Source organism: Muntiacus reevesi, chromosome 14 (assembly GCF_963930625.1).
Source record: "Muntiacus reevesi chromosome 14, mMunRee1.1, whole genome shotgun sequence".
In the NCBI taxonomy this organism is placed as follows: domain Eukaryota; kingdom Metazoa; phylum Chordata; class Mammalia; order Artiodactyla; family Cervidae; genus Muntiacus; species Muntiacus reevesi.
This window is the reverse complement of record NC_089262.1, coordinates 32,532,041-32,559,045: the sequence shown is the minus strand read 5'-3', so window position 1 is coordinate 32,559,045 and position 27,005 is coordinate 32,532,041. Positions and strand designations below refer to the sequence as shown.

The 27,005-nt window shown below is 37.7% G+C and overlaps 2 protein-coding genes across 4 annotated transcripts in view; one reads left to right on the top strand and one right to left on the bottom strand.

The window, feature by feature from the left end:
• The window catches only part of WDR70 (WD repeat domain 70), a 274,164-nt gene extending 264,448 nt beyond the window's left edge, over window positions 1-9,716 (bottom strand). The window contains exons 1-3 of the mRNA XM_065905250.1: window positions 9,618-9,716; window positions 9,452-9,511; window positions 4,401-4,484 (exon numbers count right to left, since the gene is read on the bottom strand). Of these exons, the coding sequence (XP_065761322.1) occupies window positions 4,401-4,484; window positions 9,452-9,511; window positions 9,618-9,642 (169 nt within the window). The 5' untranslated portion in view covers window positions 9,643-9,716. The remainder of the gene's footprint in view (window positions 1-4,400; window positions 4,485-9,451; window positions 9,512-9,617) is intronic.
• A 4,194-nt stretch (window positions 9,717-13,910) lies between these two features.
• The window catches only part of NUP155 (nucleoporin 155), a 55,406-nt gene continuing 42,311 nt past the window's right edge, over window positions 13,911-27,005 (top strand). For 2 of the 3 annotated variants that reach the window (XR_010658987.1, XM_065905247.1), the window contains exons 1-7: window positions 13,911-14,178; window positions 17,328-17,465; window positions 19,001-19,097; window positions 20,874-20,944; window positions 22,895-22,987; window positions 23,821-23,987; window positions 25,956-26,061. Coding sequence is in view for 2 of the 3 variants with exons in the window: in XM_065905247.1 (XP_065761319.1) it covers window positions 14,022-14,178; window positions 17,328-17,465; window positions 19,001-19,097; window positions 20,874-20,944; window positions 22,895-22,987; window positions 23,821-23,987; window positions 25,956-26,061 (829 nt within the window). In the remaining variant the exon portion in view is untranslated. Of the gene's footprint in view, window positions 14,179-17,092; window positions 17,177-17,327; window positions 17,466-19,000; window positions 19,098-20,873; window positions 20,945-22,894; window positions 22,988-23,820; window positions 23,988-25,955; window positions 26,062-27,005 lie in introns of all 3 variants that reach the window. The other variant, XM_065905248.1, reaches the window with a different exon arrangement.

The following is a 27,005-nucleotide window of genomic DNA, read 5'->3' as shown; positions in this document are numbered from 1 at the left end:
TAGTCAATTGAGACTCCACAATGTATCTTTCCTTGATGTGACCAGACCTTCTGAAGCCTGTAAAATTATCCAGTGAGTACCACCCACTTTATAAAGCAGTGAACCTGCCTCTCTCCCCAAAGGGCCATAAAGTACAGCTCTTTATTTGCTTACCTGTCACCAGACTATTTGGAAACTATGACCTACTCACGTATCTAACTAGAGTTCCTCCCCAGTGGATGAGTGCTCCAAGCTACTTGCCCCATCCAGGTGAATTATCTAATTTTTTAATTTAGCTGTTCTAATTTTAATTATTTTTCAGCCATGTTGGGCAGCATGCATGATCTTAAGTCCCCTGGCTAGGGATCAAACCTGTACCTCCTGCATTGGGAGCACTGAGTCTTAACCACTGGACCACAAAGGAAGTCTCTAACTTTTTAATTTAAAATTTAACTTTTTTATTTTTATCTCACTGTCTACTAAGGACAAACCAAAGTGAGACTAAGTCAATAGACTGCAGTTCCCTGACTAAAGGGATCATTTTTGTGTGCTTTACCAAGAGTAGGACCAAGCACACATTTCTGTATGCAAAACATACAGGAATCCAAGTGCTCTGTAAATACTGTAAAGATGCTCTGTATGTTCCATTAGCAAAAGTGAATTAACTTACTCCCCAACACCTCATTTTATTCTTTTAAGTATCTCAATTTATTGGTATCTCTCTATTCTCAGGTAGCTAACAGTTTTGGACAGCCAACCTGCAAAAGCACCCCAGCTGTACGCAATTCACCCAGGATAACAGCAAACTATTTAAAGCTACCATGTCACAAGTGGGCTGATTCACACAAATTGCAGATTCACATGAATGTAATTTAGCAGCTGAAAAATCTCATTTTCATTATATCGTAAGCATTATAGGAAGAAATGAGTGTTAAAATAACATGCAAAGGAACTAAAACTAATAGAAACAAGCTAGAATGATGTTTTAATTATATTCTTTTTTTCTAGTTGCTCAGTTGTGTCCAACTCTTTGTGACCCCATGAACTGTAGCCCACCAGGCTCCTCTGTCCAAGGGGATTCTCCAGGCAAGAATACTGGAATGGGTTGCCACTTCCCGTCCCAGGGATGGAACCTGGGTCTCCCCCATTGCAGGCAGATTCTTCCCCATCTGGGCCACCAGGGAAGCCACTTGCTAAATGTTTCTACCATTCTAAAATGACTCAGTAGGCTACCAATTTCATGAAAAATTATATTTAATTTAAAATGTGTAGTGCAAAAATGACTACAAATAAAAAAACAAGATCAGGATTATCTGACCACATTAGTTATAATTCTTTATTAACTATTTAGAGATGTAACTACTATATACCAAGTTCTGCATTAAGATACTGTAAGTATAAATATGAAAAACAAGATTATCAAGACATGAACAATACTAAAATAAATTTATAATAAAGTATTATTAAAAAAATGTAGAGAACAGTTACATCCAGAAGAGTTTTGAATACCTAGAAAAGGTAAAATATGAGGTGAGGCCTTAAAGGATAAGGTAGGATTTAGCTACCTAGGAAGAAAATTTCAAGTTAAAAAAAATCTTTTTTTAAGCTTTTCTAATTTGTAAAACCTCTGGGACAATTATTCTTTCCAAGATAATTAAATCATCCATTGAAATCATCTTAAAATCCTATCTCAATATCTTCTCAAGGAATTTTTTTCCAGTCATGTAACAGAAGGTTCATAATCCATTGAATTATTGATGGATTATTGATACTCAAAATTAGCATTTAAATAAAAGACATTTTCTTCCCCATCTATCTCCTCATAGTATGTTAGTTCTAAAAGAGTCTATGTCTTTCACATGTCCAAAACCTACTAACAGCTTTCAAAAGCTTAAAAAATACTTCAAAAACAATTTATAACACTATTTTCTAACACTTTTGGTAACACATATTTTATTCAGGCTTTATAGTATAATTCATCCTTTCTATTAGAGCACTTAACAACCAAAACTTCACATCTGCATACACAGTTAAATCTGCCATTAAAAGGAACCAAAAGTTCTTCTTTTCCTCAAGTCTGGTGTCAAAGTTCAAGAAGACTCCAATATCTACCATTAGATAAATAAGGCCCATATCAGATTTTTTTAACTTTTAAGAAAAGTAAGGCAAACTCTGGCTTCTTATATTTAGATGCAGGGGTAGAAACAGGAGTCTAAGTCCAAGAATGTAACACAAAGTCAAGAAAGTTCAACCCATTTAATTCATCCACAAATAACAATAGGAAAACGAGGCCCTGAGATAATTTTTCAAAATTTTACAACTCTAATAACTCTTTATTGGAATTCCACTTAAGTGTTACATGAATACATATTTTACTAAGAAAAATGACAGGAATTAAAAGTGATATTTATAACATTACTATTTAAAAAGTACTATGTCCAACATCTTAATCCCTTCAAGAAACCTGAAGGAAGCTTATAATAAATAAGGAGACCTTATCACTGTCAACAAACAGATTGGGGAAATTAAAGATCTGAAATTTGAAGATCCATCCAATGTTATTCATCTAGTAGAATGTGGGTCTAACCCTTAAAGCTGGGTTCTCCAACTCCAAATTCCAAACTCTTTACAATTCATCATGCCATTTAAAAAAATTCTCCAGCGGCTTCCCTGGTGGTCCAGTGGTTAAGACTCTGAGCTCCCAGTGCAGTGATGAAGGATTCAATTCCTGGTCAAGAAACTAACATCCTGCATGCCACTCAGTGTGGCCAAAAGAAACACACACACATTCTCCAAAGATGCAGGGTTTATTTTTTTTTTAAGGCAATACTGCAGTTTTAATTCAATTCAGTCTGCACAAATAAATACTAAGAACCTATCTTATAAGGCATGGTAATGGGGACTATAAAACTTAGGTAGGGGAATAAGACAATCACTATTCAAAGCATTTGGCATCACACGCTGGAAAGCTAAACTGTAACAATATAAACATTCACTGAGACATTCAAAGATGAGGTGTGTAATACATCTGTACAGAAGCTACAGACAACATGTCTCTACATACTGTTTGATGATACTAAACTATTTAATATTCTCAGGTGTAGTAGTAGTATTTCGGTTAAGGTTTTTCAAAATCCTTATCATTTAAAGACATACAAAAATATTTATGGGTGAAGTAATGTATCTAGGATTTTTGTCAAAGCAATCTGAGAGGAGAAGCAAATGGAAATAACACTGGACATGAACTGTTACAATAGTTAAATCTGTGTGATAGGAATACAGGAGTTCATTCTTGTACTTCTGTATGTAACTGAAATTTCACGTAGTAGTTGAAGGTTTTTTTAAACAATACACATTTTTTAAACAATACATACTATATGTAGATAGCAGTCTTTTTACCACACACACACACACAAATCAAAAACTATTATTCTTCCAAAGACCAAAAATTATGCTCACTTCTCAAATGTGAGATATTACTGCTATATAATTTATCATTTTAAAACAGTGATAAGCACTGGAGTAACATTAACTTAAATTCTTCCAGGAGTCCTGTCTCTGGTTCTGAGTGCCTTCTGCTCTATCAGTTTACATCTATCCCTTCTCTAGTATAAGAATGATCTGAATCAGATCTAAAACAAGCAGTAGAGGAGACAGTCACCTCCAAAGATCCTGAGGTGGTAACTAGAATTGCCAACCACCTGCTATCAAACCAGACAGTCTGGAAGTTAAGGCCTTCATTAAATCTCTGATACAACTCATGAATGCAGGGATTCAACAGCACCAGCCCCATTCCCTGGATGGCTCAATTTTCTATACTTTCTGGGTCAACGATCAGTGGTATACACAACTGAGAGCCACCTCTAGCTCAGCCTTCCAAATACTGGTTCCACTGTTAGCAGGAAAGAAAAAAAATGAAATGAGAATCAGATAGAGGGTGAAGAAGAAGAGAAACCACTATTCTGATTCTTTTTTTTTTTTAATATTTATTTATTTATTTGGCTGCATTAGGTCTTAGTTGTGGCTCCAGGGTCTAACTGCCCCAAAGCAGGTCCAGTCTTCCCAGACCAGGGACTGAACCTGCGTCCCTGGCATTGCAAGGTGGATCCCCCACCACTGGGTCACCAAGGAAGTCCCTATTTTGAATCTTATTAATTAACTTTGAATCCTTGTTTGCTCATAGCTCACACTTCTCACAGATTTTAGAACTCAGATCTTCTTATCCTATTTAGATACAACTTTTACCATATTTAAAAAATGAGACTGAAAAAAAAAAACCTGCTTCCAAAGGAACCAACACCTGAACTTTTAACAATTTTGAAACTTTTTTTCAGTCTTATAATTTAATAACTGGTAACACACCTGTGTAAATTGGATACAGTATCTACATAAATAAGAAAGCAAATAACTGAACTTCTTACCCAGTGTTTTCCGACTTCTTTCCACTGCTGTTCTTCGAGTTTGTTCAAACATTGCTTCCAAATCAAATGTGCGAGCTTTTTTTCCTAAAACAGGAATAAGAAGCAGACTGTGATTTTCTTGAACTAACTTGGCCAGCGTTCGGGTACTCAATACTTACTTACTGATGTATCAATAACCACTTAAAGTCTATCTAATTTATAGCACAGCTACCAAATAACCTTGGTTATTTGGTATTTTTGTTTTTGAATATTTGATATTTGATATTTTGATTTTTTGATATTTTGATATTTGATATATTTGAATATTTATGATATTCTTCATAAAACATCAAGGAAGAAAACATTTACTAACCAGGGAATTTTATTTTAAATATTTATTATTTATTTGGTTGCACTAGATCTTAGCTGTGGCACTCAGGATCTTTAGTTGCAACATGCAGGATCTAGTTCCCTGACCAGGGATGACCACACCCCCTGTATGGGAGCTCAGAGTCTTCGCCACTGGACCACCAGGGAAGTCCCAACTCCCCAGGGAAATTTAATTACAATCTCATCGCTAAATAATATTAACCAGTCAACTTTCCCATCCTCCTATAATTTATCTAGACTCTACTTTTTGAAACTTCAGCATGGGGTACTAGGCAGAATAGGGAATATTCATATTGAAATTCCTTAAACCTGTGTATATATTACATTCACAGGGACTCTGCACATTAATTAAGGTTATAGACTCAAAAACTGAGAGATTATCCTGGCAAGCCCAGTCTAATCACAGAAGGTCTTACAAGAAAATGTAGAAGAGATGCAGAAATAGATATGGCAGAAGTCAGAGAGACCTCAGACTTGAGAAGGATCGCAGTGCGTTTGCAGATGAAGGGGGCAAGAAGACAAGCAATGCAGGTATGAGAAAGAGGTAAGAGACTCCCACTTGAAAGTCAGTAAGCAAACAGGGGTCTCAATCCTGAAACCACCAGGAACCGACATTCTGATGACCTGCATCTGCTTGGAAGCAACGTTGCATTTGATTTTTACTAGTTTTTTTTTTTTTTCAGTACTAATACCTATTCTGTGTTAGTTAGAATGTGGTAAAAATGCTTTTCTTACACACTACTGTCTGATATAAATGGAAACCACCTTTCTGAAGAGCATTATGACAACATATACCAAGAAGTTTTAAAAGCTATATACTCAATTTTTATTACTTTTTAATACCTATATATTTTATCAGAGTAGTCCCTCCTGTAGAAATCTACCTTATGGAAGTATACAGAAAACTCCTTTTACAAAAGGAGATAAAAGAGTTATTTATAAAAATGTTTATTTCAGTGTTACTGATAAACGTCAGGACCTATGTGAGAGAAATCTTAAAATGTTACAAATTACAGCACTTCTATCTCCTAGTCAACCCAGCAGAAGACAGGCTTCGGAAGAGTATCTTTATAAAATGGGAAAATCCTCAAAATATTAAGAACTCAACAAATTCCATATAATTAATAAAATTGTACATACATATATACGATCTTAATGTTGTTAACACACAACAGAAAAAAACTGGAACGCAAACAAATTTTTATGCCTTGATTTTTAGCTCATGAGATTATGAATGATTTACTTTCTTCCTTCTCATTTATTTTTTATTTATTTATTTTTTTTATTGTGATAATTGCTTTATTGTGGTACTCTAAGGCATGCCTGTACTCACACAACACTGTGAATATCCTATTGGATCAAACTGCTGTTGACAAAGCCATCTTCATGACTTGGCACTCAAATACAAGGCCATGAGGGAGGCAAAGTTCAAGTTTGAGGCAATCAAAGACAGGCAAAGCAAGGGATTCTTCCAAGGCTGTGATTTTAGATGCTGCCTATACCAAAGCAACTTCCCAGGAGAAAAATAAACAGAAGGTAGTAATATGCAAAATACTCTTTTAAAAAAATTTTTTATGGGTAACCGTCATTAATACAGCAGGATCAGATATGATTATGAAAGATAAAAAAAAATCAGAAGAATGTTAGCATTTAATAGAAATTAAAACCTGAGCTGAAGGCTGATCAAAATGTTTGATACTTGGCACTGTTCTCATGAAAGATAAGAAACTTGTTTGGTCTTATAAATAAGACAGGTTAACTCAGAAAAAGTTAAACTTAGATTTCAAAAAAGCTACAATGCAGTAACACTTGACTTTTTAAAAACTTCACTATGCTACTGGCAAACATTTAAGATAACCAGGGTTATATGAAGCTCTTAAAGGGGTAGGCAGGGAAGCATATAAATTATAGATTTTTAATTTGCAAGTTGAGATTATTTTGAAGAAATAAAGATTTACTTTCTTCCTTCTCATTTATTGTGTTCTTTATATTAGGGAGAAAGCTATTAAAAAGAACTGAAAGAAAAATAAGTAACATAATACTACAGTACATAATACTGTGTACAAAGATAAGTATATAATACTACATTTCAAGAAAAGATGGGCACAATAAAGAACAGATATGGTATGGGCCTAACAGAAGCAGAAGATATTAAGAAGAGGTGGCAAGAATACACAGAAAAACTAAACAAAAAGGATCTTCACAACCCAGATAATCACAATGGTAAGATCACTCACCTAGAGCCAGACATCCTGGAATGAGAAGTCAAGTGGGCCTTAGAAAGCATCACTATGAACAAAGCTAGAGGAGGTGATGGAATTCCAGTTGAGTTATTTCAAATCCTAAAAGATGATGCTGTTAAAGTGTTGCGCTCAATATGCTAGCAAATTTGGAAAACTCAGCAGTGGCCACAGGACTGAAAAAGGTTAGCTTTCTTTCCAATCCAAAGAAAGGCAAGGCCAAAGAATGCTCAAACTACCACACAATTGCACTCATCTCAGATGCTAGTAAAGTCATGCTCAAAATTCTCCAAGCCAGGCTTCAACAGTATGTGAACCGAGAACTTCAAGATATTCAAGCTGGTTTTAGAAAAGGCAGAGGAACCAGAAATCAAATGGCCAACATCCGTTCGATCATCGAAAAAGCAAGAGAATTCCAGAAAAACATCTATTTCTGCTTTATTGACTACGTCAAAGCCTTTGACTATGTGGATCACACCACTCTGTGGAGAATTCTTCAAGAGATGGGAATACCAGACCACCTGACCTGCGTCCTGAGAAATCTGTACGCAGGTCAGGAAGCAACAGTTAGAACCAGACATGGAACAACAGACTGGTTCCAAATAGGAAAAGGAGTACATCAAGGCTGTATGTTGTTACCCTGCTTATGTAACTTATATGCAGAGTACATCATGAGAAACGCTGGGATGGAGGAAGCATAAGCTGGAATCAAGATTGCTTGATTGAGATAATTGAGAAATTATCAATAACCTCAGCTATGTAGATGACACCACCCTTATGGTAGAAAGTGAAGAAGAACTAAAGAGCCTCCTGATGAAAGTGAAAGAGGAGAGTGAAAAAGTTGGCTTAAAGCTCAACATTCAGAAAACTAAGATCATGGCATCTGGTCCCATCACTTCATGGAAAATAGATGGGGAAACTGACAGACTTTATTTTGGGGGGCTCCAAAATCACTGCAGATGGTGACTTCAGCCACAAAATTAAAAGACACTTACACCTTGGAAGAAAAGTTATGACAAACCTAGACATTGTATTAAAAAGCAGAGATTACTTTGTCAACAAAGGTCCATCTAGTCAAAGCTATTTTCCAATAGTCATGTACGGATGTGAGAGTTGGACTATAAAGAAAGCTGAGTGCCAAAGAATTGACGCTTTTGAACTGTGGAATTGGAGAAGACTCTTAAGAGTCCCTTGGACTGCAAGGAGATCCAACCAGTCCATTCTAAAGAAAACCAGTCCTGAATAGTCACTGGAAGGACAGATGCTGAAACTGAAACTCCAATACTTTGGCCACCTGATGTGAAAACTTACTCATTTGAAAAGACCCTGATGCTGGGAAAGATTGAAGGCAGGACGAAAAAGTGATGACAGAGAATAAGATGGTTGGATGGCATCACCAACTCAATGGACATGAGTTTATGTAAACTCCAGGAGTTGGTGATGGACAGGGAGGCCTGGCGTGCCGCAGTCCATGGGGTCGCAGAGTCAGACACGACTGAGTGACTCAACTGAATCCTACAGAAGCATACAGCACTTTTGTAGACATGACCTCCTAGGAGATAATAAATATGTGGTTCAAGACATTACCCGAATAAATGAATGTATGAATGAACAAACAAGAGACACAAGTGAAGACTTTGGAATAGAAAAAAAGACTAACCTACAAGGACCCACTGTACAGCACAGGGAACTATATTCAACAGTTTGTAATAAACTATAAGGGAAAAGAATATCTATTAATATGTGTGTGTGTGTTTAAATGAATCACTGCGCTGTACACCGGAAATTAACATGACATTATAAATCAACTGTATTTCCCCTTAGCTCAATTGGTAAAGAATCTGCCTGCAATGAAGGAGACCCGGGTTCTATCCCTGGGTTGGGAAGATCCCCTGGAGAAGGAAATGGCAACCCACGCCTGTATTCTTGTCTGGAGAATCCCATGAACAGAGGAGCCTGGTGGCCTATAGCCCATCTGGTCGCAAGAGCCAGACAGGACCTAGCGACTAAACCACCAATACTTCAACAAAGTAACAAATTTAACTATTATAATATCACTTAATAGCCCACTTGATGCCAAAAGGGCCATCTTATTACAGACCACAATCAGTGGTTGGCTCTCAACCTCAGGACGCAGAGAAACAACTCTCTGCATTAACCAACACTTTCCACCGCGTAGGTCAGGCAACAATCTTTCTTTTTCTCTAACCGTCCTGTAAGTGTCACCTGGGCTGGTCCCAAGACACAGAGAGGAGTTAGAAAACAGACGGGGGAAGAGTGTGACTTGAAATTGCAAGATACACACACTAGAGTTAAAAGTATTAATAAATAGGACGAGGCACAGCGGAATGTCTGAACACAAGTAACAGCTCGAACGCCCCTCCCAACATGCGACTCTTAAAACCTCTGCAAAAGGAGACCATGTCTAGGGCAGTCACTCACCGAACCCCGTGAAGCCCATGGTGACCGCCAGCTGCGGGTCTGGTCCCGATGCCTCTGAGCCTGTCATTTGAGAAAGAGAAAAGGGAAAAGGCCTTATCAGAGGGTGACCTCAGCGCCGCCCGCCCTGCTCGGCCCATCCTACAGGTGCTCGCCTCACTGAACCCACCATCGCTGGGCCCCGGGCGCTCCATGCTCGGCCACCCTCCAAGAAACCAGCAACAACCAGAGCACGCACAGCGGCCCAAGGCTCCCGGCAAACCGGGCAGGAAGTATCGCCTTCAAGCGTCAGCGTCGCAGCCAAGGCCAAGAGAGGCGCCTTGCGCGGAGGGACAGAGGCCTCCATGGGCAGCGCCGCCCTAGCGGGCTGGCGATGTATAACCGCCACGGAGCCTGGCGTCCAATTAAACCCATCTGGGGTTTCTATTCACTCTTTTTGCTTCCTAAAATGCATTTACCGACCAGGTGACACTCAATCCTCAGAATTCTAAGGATGGCTTCAAATTTCACATCACAGCTAACCTTTAAAAAAGTTTTGGTATGCTGTCAGAGAAGAATATTCCAAGTGTCTATAAATGTTAAAATACTCCCTTCTCCAATTGTGTAACTGTGTGTGACGGACCTTTGTCAACAAAGTGGTGTCTCTGCTTTTTATAAATACTTATATAAGTATACGTATACTTTATATACTTCCACTAAACAACATATAACAACGGTCATATGAAAATCTAGCTATCTCTTATTTAGCGAAACATTTAAGGGATCTGCAAAAATGTAAAATAATGCCATTCTTTTCATTAATGGCTTAGTTTTACAAACTGACAATTTTTCATAAAATGTGTTCTTTACAGTAACAAGGATTAGACATTATTCTTTTAAATAAGTTGCTTTCAAATTTTCTAATTTTTATTTATTTGGCTGCACTGGGTCTTTTAGTTGTGGCATGTGGAATCTTTAGTGTGGCATGCAGGATGAACGCTAATTGAGTTGGTGCAAAAATAATTGCGATTCGGGACCATGAATTTGAAATCATTATAATTAGCCTCAAACACATCTTTATAATCAAAATAAGAACTATTACAATCTACACATTTTTGCCAATGAGAAATAAGTTCCTTTGTTGTTCAGTTGCTAAGTCTTGTCCGACTCTTTGCAAGCCGATGAACTGCAGGATGCCAGACTTCCCTGTCCTTTACCATCTCCTGGAGTTTGCTTGAACTCAAGTCCATTGAGCTATCAAACCATCTCATCCCCTGTTGCCCCGTCTTCCTCTTGCTCTCTGTCTTTCCCATGACTTCAACCGTGAAATTAAAAGCTACTTGCTCCTTGGAAGAAAAGCTATGACAAACTTAGACATCGTATTAAAAAGCAGCATCACTTTGCTGACAAAGGTCCGTCTAGTCAAAGCTATGGTTTTTCCAGTAGTCATGTATGGATGTGAGAGTTGGACCATGAAGAAGGGTGAGCACCAAAGAATTCATGCTTTCAAACTGCGGTGTTGGAAAAGACTCTAGAAAAGTCCCTTGGACTGCAAGGAGATCAAAACAGTCAATCCTAAAGGAAATCAACCCTGAATATTCATTGGAAGGACTGATGCTGAAGTTGAAGCTTCAATAATTTGGCCACCTGATGCAAAAAGCTGACTTACTGGGAAAGACCCATCAACACTGTTCGAAAGCCTCAGTTCTTCAGCGCTCAACTTTCTTCATGGTCCAACTCTCACATGCATATATGACTACTGGAAAAACCATAGCTTTGAGCTTTGTTGTCAAAGTATTGTCTCTTCTTTTTAATATGCTGTCTAGGTTTGTCATAGCTTTTCTTCCAAGGAGCAAGCATCTTTTAATTTCGTGGCTGCAGCCACTGTCCAAAATGACTTTGGAGCCCAAGAAAATAAAGAAACAATGTTTCCATTGTTTCCCCATCTATTTGCCATGAAGTGATGGGACCAGATGCCATGATCTTAGTTTTTTTGAATATTGAGTTTTAAGTCAGCTTTTTCTCTCTCTTTCACCTTCATCAAGAGGCTGTTTAGTTCCTCTTTACCTTCTGCTATAAGAATAGTATCATCTGCACATCTGAGGTTATTGATACTTCTCCCAGCAATCTTGATTCCAGCTTGTGCTTCATCCAGCCCACAATATTTGGCACGATGTACTCTGCATAGAAGTTAAATAAGCAGGGTGACAATATATAGCTTTGACATACTCCTTTCCCAATTTGGAACCAGTCTTTTTTCCATGTTCAGTTCTGTTGCTTCTTGACCTGCAAACAGGTTTCTCAGGAGGCAGGTAAGGTGGGCTGGTAATCTCATCACTTTGTGATCCATACAGTCAAAGGCTTTAGCGTAGTCAATGCAGCAGAAGTAAGTGTTTTTCTGGAATTCCCTTGTTTTTTCTATGATCCAATTAGATGTTTGCAGTTTGATCTCTGGTTCCTCTGCCTTTTTCTAAATTCAGCTTTTACATCTAGAAGTTCTCAGTTCACATACTGTTGAAGCCTAGCTTGAAGGATTTTGAGCATTACTTTGCTAGCATGTGAAATGAGTGCAACTGTGTGGTACTTTGTACATCCTTTGGCATTGCCCTTCTTTGGGATTGGAATGAAAACTGACATTTTTCCAGTCCGGTGGCCACTGCTGAGTTTTCCAAATTTGCTGGCATATTGAATGCAGCACTTTCACAGCATCATCTTTTAGGATTTGAAACAGCTCAGCTGGAATTCCATCATCTCCACAAGCTTTGTTCGTAGTGATGCTTCCTAAGGCCCACTTGAGTTCATATTCCAGGATGTCTGGCTCTAGGTGGGTGATCACACCATTGTGGTTATCCGGACCATTAAGACCTTTATTATATAGTTCTTCTGTGTATTCTTGCCACCTCTTCTTAATATCTTCTGCTTCTGTTAGGGCCATACAGGTTCTGACCTTTATTGTGCCCATCTTTGTTTGAAATGTTCCCTTGCTATCTGTAATTTTCTTGAAAACATCTCTAGTCTTTCCCATTCTGTTGTTTTCCTCTATTTCTTGGCATAGTTCAGTTATGAGGGCTTTTTTTTATCTCTCTTTGCTGTTCTTTGGCACTCTGCTTTCAGATGGGTATATCTTTCCTTTTCTACCCTTCTACTTCAGTTAATACTATTCTATAGAAAACAAAGTGATACACTCAGGTTTTTGCCTGAGTCCTTGCATGAGGACAGGAGCGTTTCCATCAGAACACGAAAGTTGTTTCAGTTTGATATTCCCAACACAGGTACAAAGCCTGACGCAAATTAAGAATCCCACTGCTGTAGATGACATGTTGGGTGTCTGTGTGTTACTCGCCCCATCGTGTCAGACTCTTTGTGACCCCATGAACTGTAGCCAGTCAGACTCCTCTGTGCGTTGGATTCTCCAGGCAAGAATACTGGAGTGGGTTGCCATTTCCTTCCCCATAGCAATTTTCCCAACCCGTGGATCGAACCCAGGTTTCCTGCATCGCAGGCGGATGTTTTACCACCTGAGTTACTACGAAAGCGTGTTGGGTGGCCTATTCTATACCAGTCCTACTGTGTGCTGGGGATGAAACAGTGAATAGAATCATCTGCTTCCCCTCTGCAATGAGAAATAAAGCAAGGCATCAGATCTCTGCACCCAGTGAAGATTTCGTAAACATAAATTTTCACGGTGACGTACCACAAAATTAACTGGTAGCGACACGGAACTAGAAAGCCTGATTTACACCTAAGCCCATTAGAAATGCAGAGAAATTTTGGTTTATGTGTAAACTTTTTCTAACGGTTACAAATTCCTATCGACTCCCAGAAGTTATTTGGTAGTGAAGTTGCTCAGTCGTGTCCGACTCTTTGCGACCCCATGGACTATAGCCTACTAGGCTCCTCCGTCCACGGGATTTTCCAGGCAAGAGTACTGCAGTGGGTTGCCATTTCCTTCTCCAGGGGCTCTTCCCAACCCAGGAATCGAACCCGCTTTGTCGGCAGACGCTTTTACAGTCTGAGCCACCAGGGAAGTCCGAAGTTACTTGGAGCACCGAACAAATTGACACGCGACTCAAACAGGTGCTGTTGCGGGTTTCCGCTCCCCGAAGCTCGAGGCCCCCGGATCCAAGCGCGCGCTGAACCCACTAGAACCCGAGCAAGTCTGCGCAGTACCCGCAGTAACCGGCTCCCACTCACCCGGCCCCTCCACCCCTCCTTCCTCTCCACCCCTACAGACCCCCGTCCCCTCCCTCCCCTTCCCTAGGTTCCCCCCCACCCCCTTTTCCCTTCCACCTCCTTCTCTCCCTTTCTCCAAGACAACACCGACTTCCCTCCTCCCGCTCCCCAAACAGCCGCCTCCCTCTCACTTAGCTCCACCCCTAACGTCCACCCCCTCTAACAAGTTCCCCTTCCCAGCTGCCAAATGCAAGCTTCAAATTCCCCACCCGATGAGCCGGAAGTGCGTCATGCACTGGCGCCGCGGCCCTCGTTTGGCGCGCGCGCTCTAAGCTTTGGGGCTGAGCTAGCGTCCTGGGTTTTCTCTTATTTCTCCTTGCTTTTTGACTTTCTCCGGTCGCTGTTGTCTTCGGTGTTGGATATGCCGTCTTCTTTGCTGGGGTCGGCGATGCCGGCCTCCACGTCGGCCGCAGCCCTGCAGGAATCTTTGGAAAATGCGGGGCGGCTCATCGACCGTCAGTTGCAAGAAGACCGCATGTACCCGGACCTTTCCGAGCTGCTCATGGTGTCTGCTCCAAGTGAGTGATCGTTGCCCAGTTGGTGACTGTTTCTCAGCCCAAAGGACTCATCTGACTCCATAAATAGGTCCCATCCCCAGGGCGAATGGGCGAAGACGTCCTGAGATTTAGGGCGCTCGTGTGGGTTGCCATTCCCTTCTCCAGGGGATTTTCCCAACCCAGGACTCAAACCCGGGGTCTCCCTCATTGCAGACAGACTCATTACCGTCTGAGCCACAAGAGAAGCCCTAAGGGGGGAGAAGAGCCCATATTCAATTTTTTCCTCCTCTCACCCTTCATCACAGGCAATTGAGAGGTTGGGAACGAGGAGCAAGCCCCTATTTGAGGCAGAAAGAGGCAAATATTTTAACCTTAAGGAGCTTCTCACTACCTCCAGGTGTTTATCGCTAAGCCCGGATGAGGAGGATCACCTGATCCAAGTTTCATCTTTGTTAATATATCGCATCACTATAGGAGTAAAACCGAAGAGCAAACCAAGTTAATTTGGAAGTTTATGTTCGCTGAAAGAAATCCCTTCTTATATGTAGTGTTACTGTAATATGAAATTCTGAAGGGTATGAAAAAGAACTACAAGCGGAATGAAGGAAGGGGACAGGGAAACAAGTGATGATGGGTGAACAGGGAGGGTAGGGCAGATGTTGTGCCAACAAAAGACAGGTGTCTGTACAATATTCTGTTTAATGGTGTTAAATGAAGATCAGGCTCCTCAAGGCACATAGAATCACACAAGTTGCTAGAAAAGAAGTGACGCCTGTGTGAGGTGAAAATTGGAGAAAAGTAGAGGAGAGTAAATAAGATAAGCACAAGGTTTTGGTAAGCATGAACCAAGATATTCTAAGCAGGATAATTCCCAGGTGGCCCAGTGGTGAAGAATCCACCTGCCAGTGCAGGAGATGAGGGTTTGATCTCTGGGTTGGGCAGATCCTTTGGAGAAGGAAATAGCCCCCACTACAGTGCTCTTGCTCGAGAAATCCCATGGACAGAGGAGCCTGGCAGGCTACAGTCAGTGGGATCACAAAGGAGACAGACCGGACTTGGCAACTAAACAACGACAATATTTGCAATGTAAACCTAAAAGACAGCTCCAACAGTTTCATAAAATTCATTGACTTATAATCAGAGAAGAGACAGGAACAAAGCAAGGAGTATTTATTCCTGCCAGCTACTCACCAGTGGGCTTGTCTTGTAAGAACTGAGTGACCTGTTAGCAGCTCTCATTTTGAACAGCACCACTCCCTTTGACCTCCTTATTTCTGAAAGCAAACTGTGAAAACAGTCCATATCTTCTTGTCTTCTCTTCATATGTCACCCCAGTCCAACCTCTCCACCTTTATATACATCTACCTCTCTAACCAAATCTTTGCTTCTTCTATCCTATTCTTTACATCCTTGTTCCAGTTATACTGAATTTAACACATTTACTATAATAAGTGACGCCCTCTTAAATTTTTCATGTATTCGTCATCATTTCTAGAATGTTATTCTTTGCCTATTAAGCTGTTCTTCCAGGCTCCATTAAATAACACTTTCTTTCTGTAGGCTTTCACAATTCCATTCTTTGATTTCCCACTGTCATTTAACATGCACAGTATTCTACATGTAATGTATGGCTGAGTCCCTTCACTGTTCACCTGAAGCTATCACAACCTTGTTAATTGGCTACACCCCAATTATAAAATGTTTTTGGTGTTCAAAAATAAAACTTTTTTTTAAATTAAAAAATAGTGAAGTGTCTCAAAAAATTATGTTTTAATATTAAATAGAATGTCTTCATTCTATTTGCTTCAGAAAACTCGTTAGGGAAGAAGTGGATAGGACTGATACATATAAAACATGACTGGGCATACTACGGGTGATTTTTGAAGCTGAATACTCAATACATAGGGATTGACTGAATTTGTTCTCTAGTTGTATAAATTTTTAAATTTTTCATAAAATTGTTTTATATGTCACTTGCCCCCAACATCTTTGTATTTTAGAGAGGCAGAAAATAGATGATAAGTCAGATCTAAAACACCTTGTTCAGGACTACGAGGGAATAGACCACCCCATGCCTGCCCTTAGTGTCTGGGCTTTAGAGGAGGAGAAGAGTTGCCAGTTGAGAGCACTTTATAGAGTAGTTTGATTCCCCCCCCCCCCCCAATAAAATACTGCTTTTGTGGTATTACAGACATACCTCATTTTATTGCTGTTTGTTTTATTACACTTTGCAGATACCGGATTTTTGTTTTTGTATTTTACAATTGGTTTGTGACAACTCTGCCTTATCAGATGATGGTTAGCATTTTTTAGTAATAGAGTATTTTTTAAGTTAAGGTGTATACATTTTTTTTTTTTTTAAACGATACTGTTGCATGCTTCAGTATAGTGTAAACATAACTTACATGCACTGGAAAATCAAAAAATTTATGAGACTTGCCTTCTGGGGATGTTCATTTTATTGCAGTGGTCTGGAACCAAACCCACAACATCTCTGAAGTGTGCCTGTATTGGTGAAGGGGGTGGGGCTTCCCAGGTAGCTCAGTGGATAAAAAATCGCCTGCAACGACAGGAGACTTGGGTTCGATTTCTTGGTTGGGAAGATCCCCTGGAGGAGGGCATGACAACCCACTCCAGTATTATTACAGGGAGAATCCCAGGGACAGAGGATCCTGGCACGTTACAGTCTGTGGGGTTACAGAGTCGGATGCAGCTGAGCCTGCATGCACAAGGGGATGGGGGAATGCGTGATGGGAAAAGGCATGGGTTGTTTTTAAGTGGGAAAGGAAATGCTGTTTTTTCCCCAGTCAGTATTTTGTTTGTCCACGGTTGTTTTTATCTGTAAAGCAGTTTTATAATTTTTTTCCCATTTCAGATTAGTAAAATAATAGAAAAACACTATAAATTATTGAACTAACCATTTCTTTTCTTACAGAGACAAGTCTTTGTTAAAGACTTCAGTGTTGAAACCAGTAATTGCACCCCATCTCAACGCTGGAATTCCTTAGGCCTCCTTTCTGTGAGATCAGAACTATTTTCTCTATATACCTTTAGAACCACCAGACTCACAATTTTATTTTTGTAGCCTGCAGTACTTCTGCTTGCCCATTTGATGCCCAGTACATTGTTATTTTAAATAAATGCTTTGTTTCTTGCTTTATGTTTTGTAGATAATCCCACTGTTTCTGGCATGTCAGATATGGATTATCCCCTGCAAGGACCTGGCTTGCTGTCTGTACCCAACCTCCCAGACATCAGTTCCATCCGAAGAGTTCCTCTCCCACCTGAGCTTGTTGAACAGTTTGGACGTATCCTATTCCTTTGTGTTAACTATTTAAAATATTTAAAAATTAGTATTCTCATTATTACAGTTCTTGTTTTGTGTCTAATTAGTGTTTTGTGTACAAATTCATGTAAGGATTTTATTTAAAATACTTTGAAGTACATGGGTAGTTTGCCATGTGCCTAGAAAATTTCGTAATAAAATTGAATGTTGAAAATTGAGTCACATTTTAATTGTTAAGGGACATTGAGGAGAGTGAATTGTTTACAATTAATTCTGCATTTTTAAATGACATATGGTAAGGTGATAGATATTAAGTAGGGTGGAGAAAGGAAGTTTTTACTACCATGCTTTTTCAGTTCAAAGGCCAATGGTTCCTCCCCCCCCCCCCCCCCCCCCGCCATTTTAACATTTAAAACTGGGAAGTGGCTCTGAAAATATTTAAGCAAAAAATTCCAGGTATTTCCTTCTGAAAATACACCCCAAAAAGTTTTTGGTGTATTTTCACACTTACGGGTGTCTTAGTTTATTAGTGATTGCATTTCCAAGGGTTACAATAAGAATCTACACCTAAGGGTATAAGAAACTGACAATGCCCTCTTCATAGACTGAAAAGTTAGAGGAGATTTCTTATCTTCTAAAAGTAAGATTTTATTTGCTTTTCTTAAAATGTAGCACACCCTATAAAAGGACTACAGAGTTATTTGCTAGGAAGCTTTTATAAAAATCAATCTGTAACTGTCATGATAAAGACATCAAGATCCTATATAAAAAGTTTAAGACTTTTGTATGTTAATCTCTTGAGGGTGAAAGGGTTTCATGCTTCAATATAATGTGACATAGAAAAGAAATGAAAAATTATGGAAAATGTAAAAATAGAAAAATCTAGTAAAATCTAATTGATATTTTCCCTTTAGTTTTCATTGTCTCCCTGAGACTTTGTAAAATAGTGTTACTAAATATATAATACTTCTTATCTTTCACTCTTCTCTTGCGTAGTTTCTTAATATTCTTTAATCCTCTATTAATACAAGAAATATTTCCTTTAATTAGAAAATGATTTTGTTTTCACAGGTGTTTGATTGTCATATAATTACATAAATCTTGGTCTATTTTTCAGTTTTTATGAGGTTTGTATATAGATTGTCACCTAGCTATGACTTTAGCTTAACAAGTGTTTTTTGTTTCTTATCACTCTCTCATACAGTTGGAAAAACAGGTCCAGTAAAACAGTTTTTATTGTCAGCTCAATATTACTCAGAATCAATAATTTTTTAAAGTTAGTAATGACAAAAACATTACATTTGTTATTTTGTGTATATTTTAAATGGTCAGGTAGCCTGTTTAGAAATAATAAATTATAAGTATTTCTGTCATACACTATGGCTTTCATTAAACTCTTTGGAAATAAAGATGTTTCATTTGCTCTTCCTATTGAAGAGTGAATAGGTCATGGTTTTTTAATTATGTGGTTTTATATGATTTTAAACCAAAATCTTTTGAAACAAGCTTAAGGAAGATGGGTTGAAATCATTCTTCCTTACATCCACACCACCGCAGACATGCAGTGTAACTGCATGATGGGCGTGTTCCCTCCCATCGGTAGAGCTTGGCTCACCATTGACAGTGACATATTCATGTGGAACTATGAAGATGGGTATGTATTTATGGCTGGTTTGCTTTAGCATGATTAGAATTCTCTTTATTGCAACTAGTAGTCTACTTACTAGAAGCTGCCTGGCTTATCTTTCATCCAAGTCACTGCTTCTCACTATACATAATACCTGGGGATGGGGTTAAAATGTGGATTATGTTATGGTCATTCTGAGTAAGACCTAGGGATCTGCATTTGTAACAAACTCCCAGGTGATACTGGGAATCTGGGTACCACTCTGAGTAGAAGTCTGTTTCCCAAACTGATAGCCTGTAGTAAAGATAGTCTATCACTGATTCTTTGAGAGATGGTGTGACTTTTTTTTTTTTTTTTTTTTTGGACATTTTGAAAGACCTGTTTTCTCTGCATATCTCTGTGGTGGCAGGATGTTAATTTATCTTAGCAGTTGTGTTGTTATTCTCTGGGCTTGACCTTGTGTAAATTAATGTATATAGAAGGGTCTGGGTGAAGGCCCAAGGCATTCTTGCTTATATAAAGTTTATCGATGTGCTGCATTTTTTGTTTTTGTTTTTTTTGGCTGTGCTGGGTCTTCATTGCTTCAAGGGCCTTTTCTTTAGTTGCGGGGAATGGGGCCTTCTTTAGCTGCAGTATGTGGGCTTCTCTTGTTGCAGAGCACAGGCTTTGGTGCATGCAGCTGCAGTGGATGCAGCACGTGGGTTCAGTAGTTGCAACTCCCAGGCTTAGAGCACAGGCTCAGTCGCTGTGGCGCATGGGCTTTGTTGCTCCATGACATGTGCGATCTTCCCAGATCAGGGATTGAACCTGTGTCTCCTACATTGGCTGATGGATTCTTTACCACTGAGCCACCAGGAAAGCCCTGATCTGACGGTTTTACTCTTTGGCAATTTGGAAAAAATTTTTGTCTTCTGTTTCTCCATCACATTATCTTTAGGTGAGGGGCAAGATAACCAGAGGAAGTTCTGTATATGTAGTTGTTACTCTTGCTCCTAAGTAATTAATGTACTTGTTAGAAACACACATATAGTGTCATTGAATCAAAACTGATACTACTTGAGAACTTGCAAGTTAACTAATTTTGTTGGCTGGGGTTTTTTTTTTTTTCCTTTTATTTAAATTTTTCCTAGCTATTTTTATTGTTGAAATGGTATATGTCATAATAGCAGTGATATAATATTGTGATTATTCTTCATGTATCATGCACATTGCCCCACTTTGCTGTATTACACATATGTATTCATTTTTGCAGTAAAGAATAGAACCTCTTCATTTAGGCATTGAGCTCTTCAGGAAAACGAAAAAAAAATTACAAAATGTATAGATGTGAGAATAATTTAGTTAAAGTGGGTTTTTGTGTTAATGAAAAGTTTTATATTTCCGTTGACATGTAACATACCCATTTAACAACTACATTGAGTTTATCACGGATCAGACACCATTGTGTGCTTGAACAGTATTGAATAAGATAAGCGTAGTCCCTGCCCACATGGAAAGTCTGGTTCAGCCTTACTTTGTATTCTTCTGAGAGGGTCTTCTTGCCCTTGCCACAGCAGTAGATCGCTGTTACTGGAGACTTGCAAACCTGGGGAGGATATTTGGAGTGGAAACCAGCATTCCCCCTTTTCATGGTTTATGTGTAGCTTTAGGCAGACCTGTGTGCCTAGGTCTTGGAACTGAAACAGGTCTGTTTGCTCTTTCTATAATCTTTTTTGTCTATGTATATATTCTATAGTTTTAAAGAGTATTATAAGATAAAAGCTTTTCTTTATGTGTAACATGTTTTTCTTCTAATATTGACAGAGGAGACCTTGCCTATTTTGATGGGCTTAGTGAGACTATTCTTGCTGTGGGACTTGTGAAACCAAAACCTGGTAAGAATTAAAAATAGAAAGATGAAATTATGTTTGTATATCCTTGGAAATTATGTTTGTATATCCTTGGATTCCAAATGTTTTAGGACTGTTGGAAATCATATTTTAGTTATTACATTTCCTGTTGAAGTTTTGTTCTGAATTACTTCTAATTAGAAATATAAAAAGTGATTAGGAATATTTAACAGTTTACTCACTTTTTAGTATAAGTGAGTCTGCCTTCAAAATTGTTAAATTCTTGAATTTTATCTTACTTTTTGTTAGTCTTTCTTGATTTACCTGAAGTTTTTTGCATTATACATTTTTCAATAATTACTGAATATAATGTAAAAAAACATTTTTAGTCTGTGTGTCTTTTTAGTCCTGGTAGCCCGTGGCTGTGAGAACAGAGTACAGAATAAATCCTAAGAGAATTCACAAGCATTGTTTAACCTAAAACAAATTTCACCTTCAGTAGGCTAGGTGTTTTATCATGGCTACTGACAAGCAGAATTGATTGACTTAAATTTAATATACATCTCTTTAAAATACATCTCACTACAGAAGGAAATAATAGATGAGATTTACTTGTTTACGAGACCCTAGTAGGAATTTTTGAAGTGTAGTCATTTGAAATTTAGCCATTTTGAAATTATACTAATTGACATAAATGTATTTCCGTTACATAGAATTTTATAGTAGCCTTTACTGTGCTGTATGTTTCTGTATTTTGTTTCTTCATTGAAAAGCTTGTTCATATGAAAGTCAACAGCTGTTTCTGCCCTCTATCGTAATAAATATTAATTGTCCATCTTAAAACAAATACTTAAACTTTGTTCTACTCAAATGTAATTTTCAATACAAAATTGAAATGGCATGGTCTTTGATACAACAACAAAGGTGTTATCTTTGGTAAGTTTTCATAAATTTCAAGCTCCTTTAAATCTAATTCTGAAATATTGGGTATATTTTGAAGTCATTAAGTAAAAAGTCTGTCCTTCAGCTTTATTGATGTGAATCTTAAAACACAAAATTGTGACCTTTTGTCCCCTTTGGTATTCATCAGTGAAAGTAAAACCAAGTGATGGTAGAAGCTTTGTTATGTTTTCTGACGTTTAACCCAAATGAATACATATAAAGAGATGTCCATTATCATAAGATATATTTGCTTATATTCTTATCAGTGACACACTAATTTTTTGATATTATAGTGTGGAGAGTGATAATTACACGTACCATTCCATACCACTCCAGACTTTTTAAATTTGAACAGTAGTTTAGCATGAATTAACATTTTAATATTTTGTGCTTGGTGTAGTGCCTTCTCTGAATCTGTGAATTTATCTGGCTATGATACTGAAACTTATTTGCTCTATAAACTCATTTCTGTGTCTGTGAATTTGACTATTCCATGAACTTCATATGAGTGGAATTACATAGTACTATCTCTTTTTGTGACTGGCTTGTTTCACTTAGGATGATGTCCTCAAGGTTCATCACTATTGGAGCATATGTCAGAATTTCCTTTTTAAGGCCTAGTAATATTCCACTGTATATACATACTACTTTGTTTATCCGTTTATCAATTGACAGTCACTTGAGTTATTTCCACCATTTGAGTTTCGTGAATAGTGCTATGAACATGAATATAGAAGTACAAATTTTTAATTTTAATAAACCTAAACTGTTTTATAATGTAACCCTCATTTAAATATCATTAAATACTGTAGTGTTTGTTTCTAAGCTGTTTTTTTAAACTACTATTTGCTTATTTAAATGATCACAGTAATATTTTAGCACCAACATTAAATTAGGTTCACACTTCTCATATGGTAGTTAATCTATTGTGTTATTTCGTCACTGAGTTGTGTCCAATTCTTTGCTCATATTAAAGTAATAATATTCTGTTAATACTTAAATGTTGGGTATTTTCCAGAAAATAGTCCCTAACTCATGTTTACTTTATCTTAGGCATCTTTCAACCTCACGTACGACACCTCCTGGTTTTGGCAACCCCTGTGGATATAGTGATTCTTGGACTCAGCTATACTAATTTGCAAACAGGTATAGCAACTCACATGTTGTGTTTTTTTTTTTAATAAAAATATGTTGCTCAATTTAATATTATAATTGAAAATTAATTTTTTTCAGTAAGTTAACTTTCTGAGCTATTTGCTCTTAGGAAAATTATACTTTCCTATAGATATAGTATTTTTCAGATTAGTAACTCCACAAAAAAATTATTTTGGATTATTTGCCATGTTAATGTACCTTTCTAAAATGTCCAATATAAAGGAAGGGTAATAGAAGAGAAATAATTGCCACTAGTAATTTTTCAATAATGCCTTCAATTTCTTTTTTTTTTAAAGTGGTCATTTTAACATTAGAAACACAGAAATATATATTATTCTTTCCCTTAAAGTAAGATGCTATCAATTAATTTATTGCAAAAACATTCAGTGGTTTCTTTTGCATCCTAGTAACATTTTAGGTAAAATAATGTTGAATTTCGGAGACTCCAATGAATGAATATTGGGAGGGTAAGAGGTAAATAATTAGTGATTATTACTGCCATATCCCTAGGCTTTATTTTTTTTGCAAAATTTAATACTTTGGTTTAGTTTTCCTGTTTGATGTTTTACTATGTTTTCTATATATATGCTATATATTTTATATATGTTATATATATACTGAAGATTCTGTTTTAACATGAATTATAAAATTGTTTATATAAGACTATAGTAATTTTAAAATGTACATTTTACATACAGTTTTGAAATTTTTTAGCATATCATGAATTCAGTAAGAATATCAATCCTGAAGACAATGCACTGATTGTGTTAAACTTTTAAAGAGTTCATAAAGTGATTCCTATACTCTTCCTTTAAAAAAAATAGGTTCTGGAGTTCTCAATGACAGTATGTGTGGTGGAATGCAATTGCTTCCAGATCCCTTATATTCTCTTCCTACTGATAATACTTACCTTTTAACAATAACTTCCACCGATAATGGCAGAATTTTCTTGGCTGGAAAGGATGGCTGTTTATATGAAGTAGCATATCAAGTAAGTCTGGCATTTATAAACTTTTTTTTTTCCCTCCCTCTTGATGGGGTATGGATTGATAAGCTTTTGTCTTTATTTTCTGATTATATAAGTACATTAATATATTCTTATGGAAAGTAGTCAAACATACAGCTTAAGTTGTAGCCCTTCATGGCTACACTATACCTATTAAACCCAGTCCTCTCCCCAGAGGTAACAGCCATTATCAGTTCTTTACATGTTTTTGTAGAACATGATACATAACATCTTTGAGTACTGGAGTGGGTTTCCATTGTCTTCTCCATTTGATTACCTATAAATATGTTTTTAAATATCTATGTATATGTATTTGTATGTATACAAACATATAGTGTACTTCTGTGTATGTTTTTACTTGGATTATTGCTTATGTTTTGTTTCATAATTGACATTTTTCTTTTTTTCTTTGTTGTTTTTTTGCCAAGTCACATGGTTTGTGGGATCTTAGTTCCCCAGTCAGGGATTGAAACCAACCCCATCAGTGAAAGTTCACGAGTTCTAACTACTGCCCCGCCAGGGAATTCCCCATAATTGGCTTTTTTCATTTAATTTTGTCTTGAACGTTTTTCCTTGTCAGTATCTGATAGATAGATAGGTGTTATGCTTTGTGATTGGTGCATGATTGTACATAAAATGAATGTATATGATTTATTTAACAGCTCTTTCTTGAAGGACTTCTAGGTCTTTATTACATGTTTCACAAATAATGATATAATAAGTGTTCTTCTGCAAGCCTCCTTGTACACGTGTGTAGATATTTTCTAGTGTGGAGACTTTGAATTCTAATAGTTGTGTTGTCATGTATATGTATTTCAACTTTTATGTTTTCCTTGTTCCCTGTTACGAATTGTAGACTCTGAGCAGCATCTGTGCTTGTATCCCTTTCCCCTCTCTCCTCACTCTTAACACTGGGATTTTCAAACTTACTAACTTTGACCTATCAGAAGAAAATTATTTGTTTTTTTATTACTAGCTGGGTTGTTCATCTTTTCATGTGTTTTGGGTCATTTGTGTTCTCCCTACTCTGAAATGTCTTTGCTCCAGTTGCTTCTTTTTTTCCCCTTTAACTATATTGTTGCCTTTTTCATAAGTTAAAGGGTAGGAAACTGAGAAGACAAATGTTCTCATAGTCATCAGTCAGTCAGTTCAGTCGCTCAGTCGTGTCCGACTCTTTGCGACCCCATGAATGGCAGCCCGCCAGGCCTCCCTGTCCATCCCCAACTCCTGGAGTCCACCCAGACCCATGTCCCTCGAGTCAGTGACGCCATCCAGCCATCTCATCCTCCACTGTCCACTTCTCCTCCCGCCCTCAATCCTTCCCAGCATTAGGGTCTTTTCCAGTGAGTCAACTGTTCCCATGAAGTCGCCAAATTTGTCCTACAACTAATTAATGGCAGAGATAGGATTAGAACTGAGGTTAGTTTTTTATGTTATGGTGTATCTCTTCCTTACCCAGTTTCTCTTGGTTTTGTTCACTATTCAAAAAGGTTCTGTTATAGATTTAAGGATGGCAAAATTCGATGATTGAGGGGCAGACTGTAGATTATGATGGGGGTGGCTACTGTTTTTTAAATGTTCATTTAGCAGTAGTGGGAAGAGATAAAAATACCTCTATCCTATGTACTTTTGACACTTATAAACTATGGCTATTATTTCCTTACTTGCTTTCAAATAGAAATTTTTAAGATAAAGTGAATTCACTAACATAGCAGTGTTGAGGTTGCTGGAATAGACATAGCTGGTTTAATTGAGAGCAGTGATTTTAGTTAAATACATTTTTAAATTTTTAATTACAGGACTAAGCTCAGTACTTACTTTGAGTAGTATGTCTTTATTTGCAGTTATTGGTATTTCACTAAGATTTGAGAATGCTTGTAAACATGGGTATATACTAGTTGCTGTGATGGGGGTACGTACCTACACTTACAAGTCTTCTTTCATTTTTTTAAGGCAGAAGCAGGTTGGTTTAGCCAGAGATGTAGGAAAATAAACCACTCAAAGAGCCCACTTTCTTTCCTTGTTCCTTCATTACTGCAGTTCACATTCTCAGAAGATGGTAAGTAGAAAATAAATTCAGCAAACAAAAAATTCTAACAAATTATTAACTTAACAGTTTCTTAAATTCTCATTCTTAATTGAAAAAAATTTATTGTATATTTTTATGGTCTTTTAAAGGGAGAAGGGATGATAAAACAGAGACAGCGTGAGTTTTAGTACTAAATTCCTGTAAATGTAGCACCTTAGAACGTGTGTCTGCTGCAACTATGTGTACTTAAGCCAACCATGTCTGTATGTGAGAGAGTTAGACATTCAGACATTTAATACATGCTTGGCTCCCTCTAAAAGAAATTCCCAGCATAAAATGAATATATCTGAGTTTTTGCTCTCGGCCTTAGCGCCATCTTTTGAGAAACCTCTGCACCATGAAAGCGAAGTGGAGGAAGAAGCGAATGCGCAGGCTGAAGCACAAAAGAAGAAAGATGAGGCAGAGGTCCAAGTAAACTTGTACACCCATGGAAGCCACAGAAGCAGAAACAAGGGAAGCCAGAGGCCAGGGACGCTGGTACAAATTGTGGACTGCATGTCTACTATCTAGAACTTCTCAGTGGACCTGGAACATCTGTGGCCATTCCGATCGCCTTGACCACCTTTGAGAGACCGACCTTGCTCGGATCCAAGCCGCCCCTTTTGGTCCTTTGCCCTGGGCCTGTGATAACTGTGGACTAGTTCTCTTCTCAGTTGTGGCTGAATGTAACGTGTACAATAAATCATCTCTTTTGCTGTCTTAGCTGAAGAAAAAAAAAAATAAAAAATAAAAAAGAATATATCTGAGTTTTTAATGAGAGATATAGTCAGGTAAAGTGATTTTTAAATGCTTCAGTAAGGTAAGATAAAAGCACCTAAAAATGTTAATATGACTGAATTTTTAAATTATTTTAAACAATGATATATTAGAAGTTTCTTGAAAGAATAGACCAGGTAGAACTATTTTGCATGTTT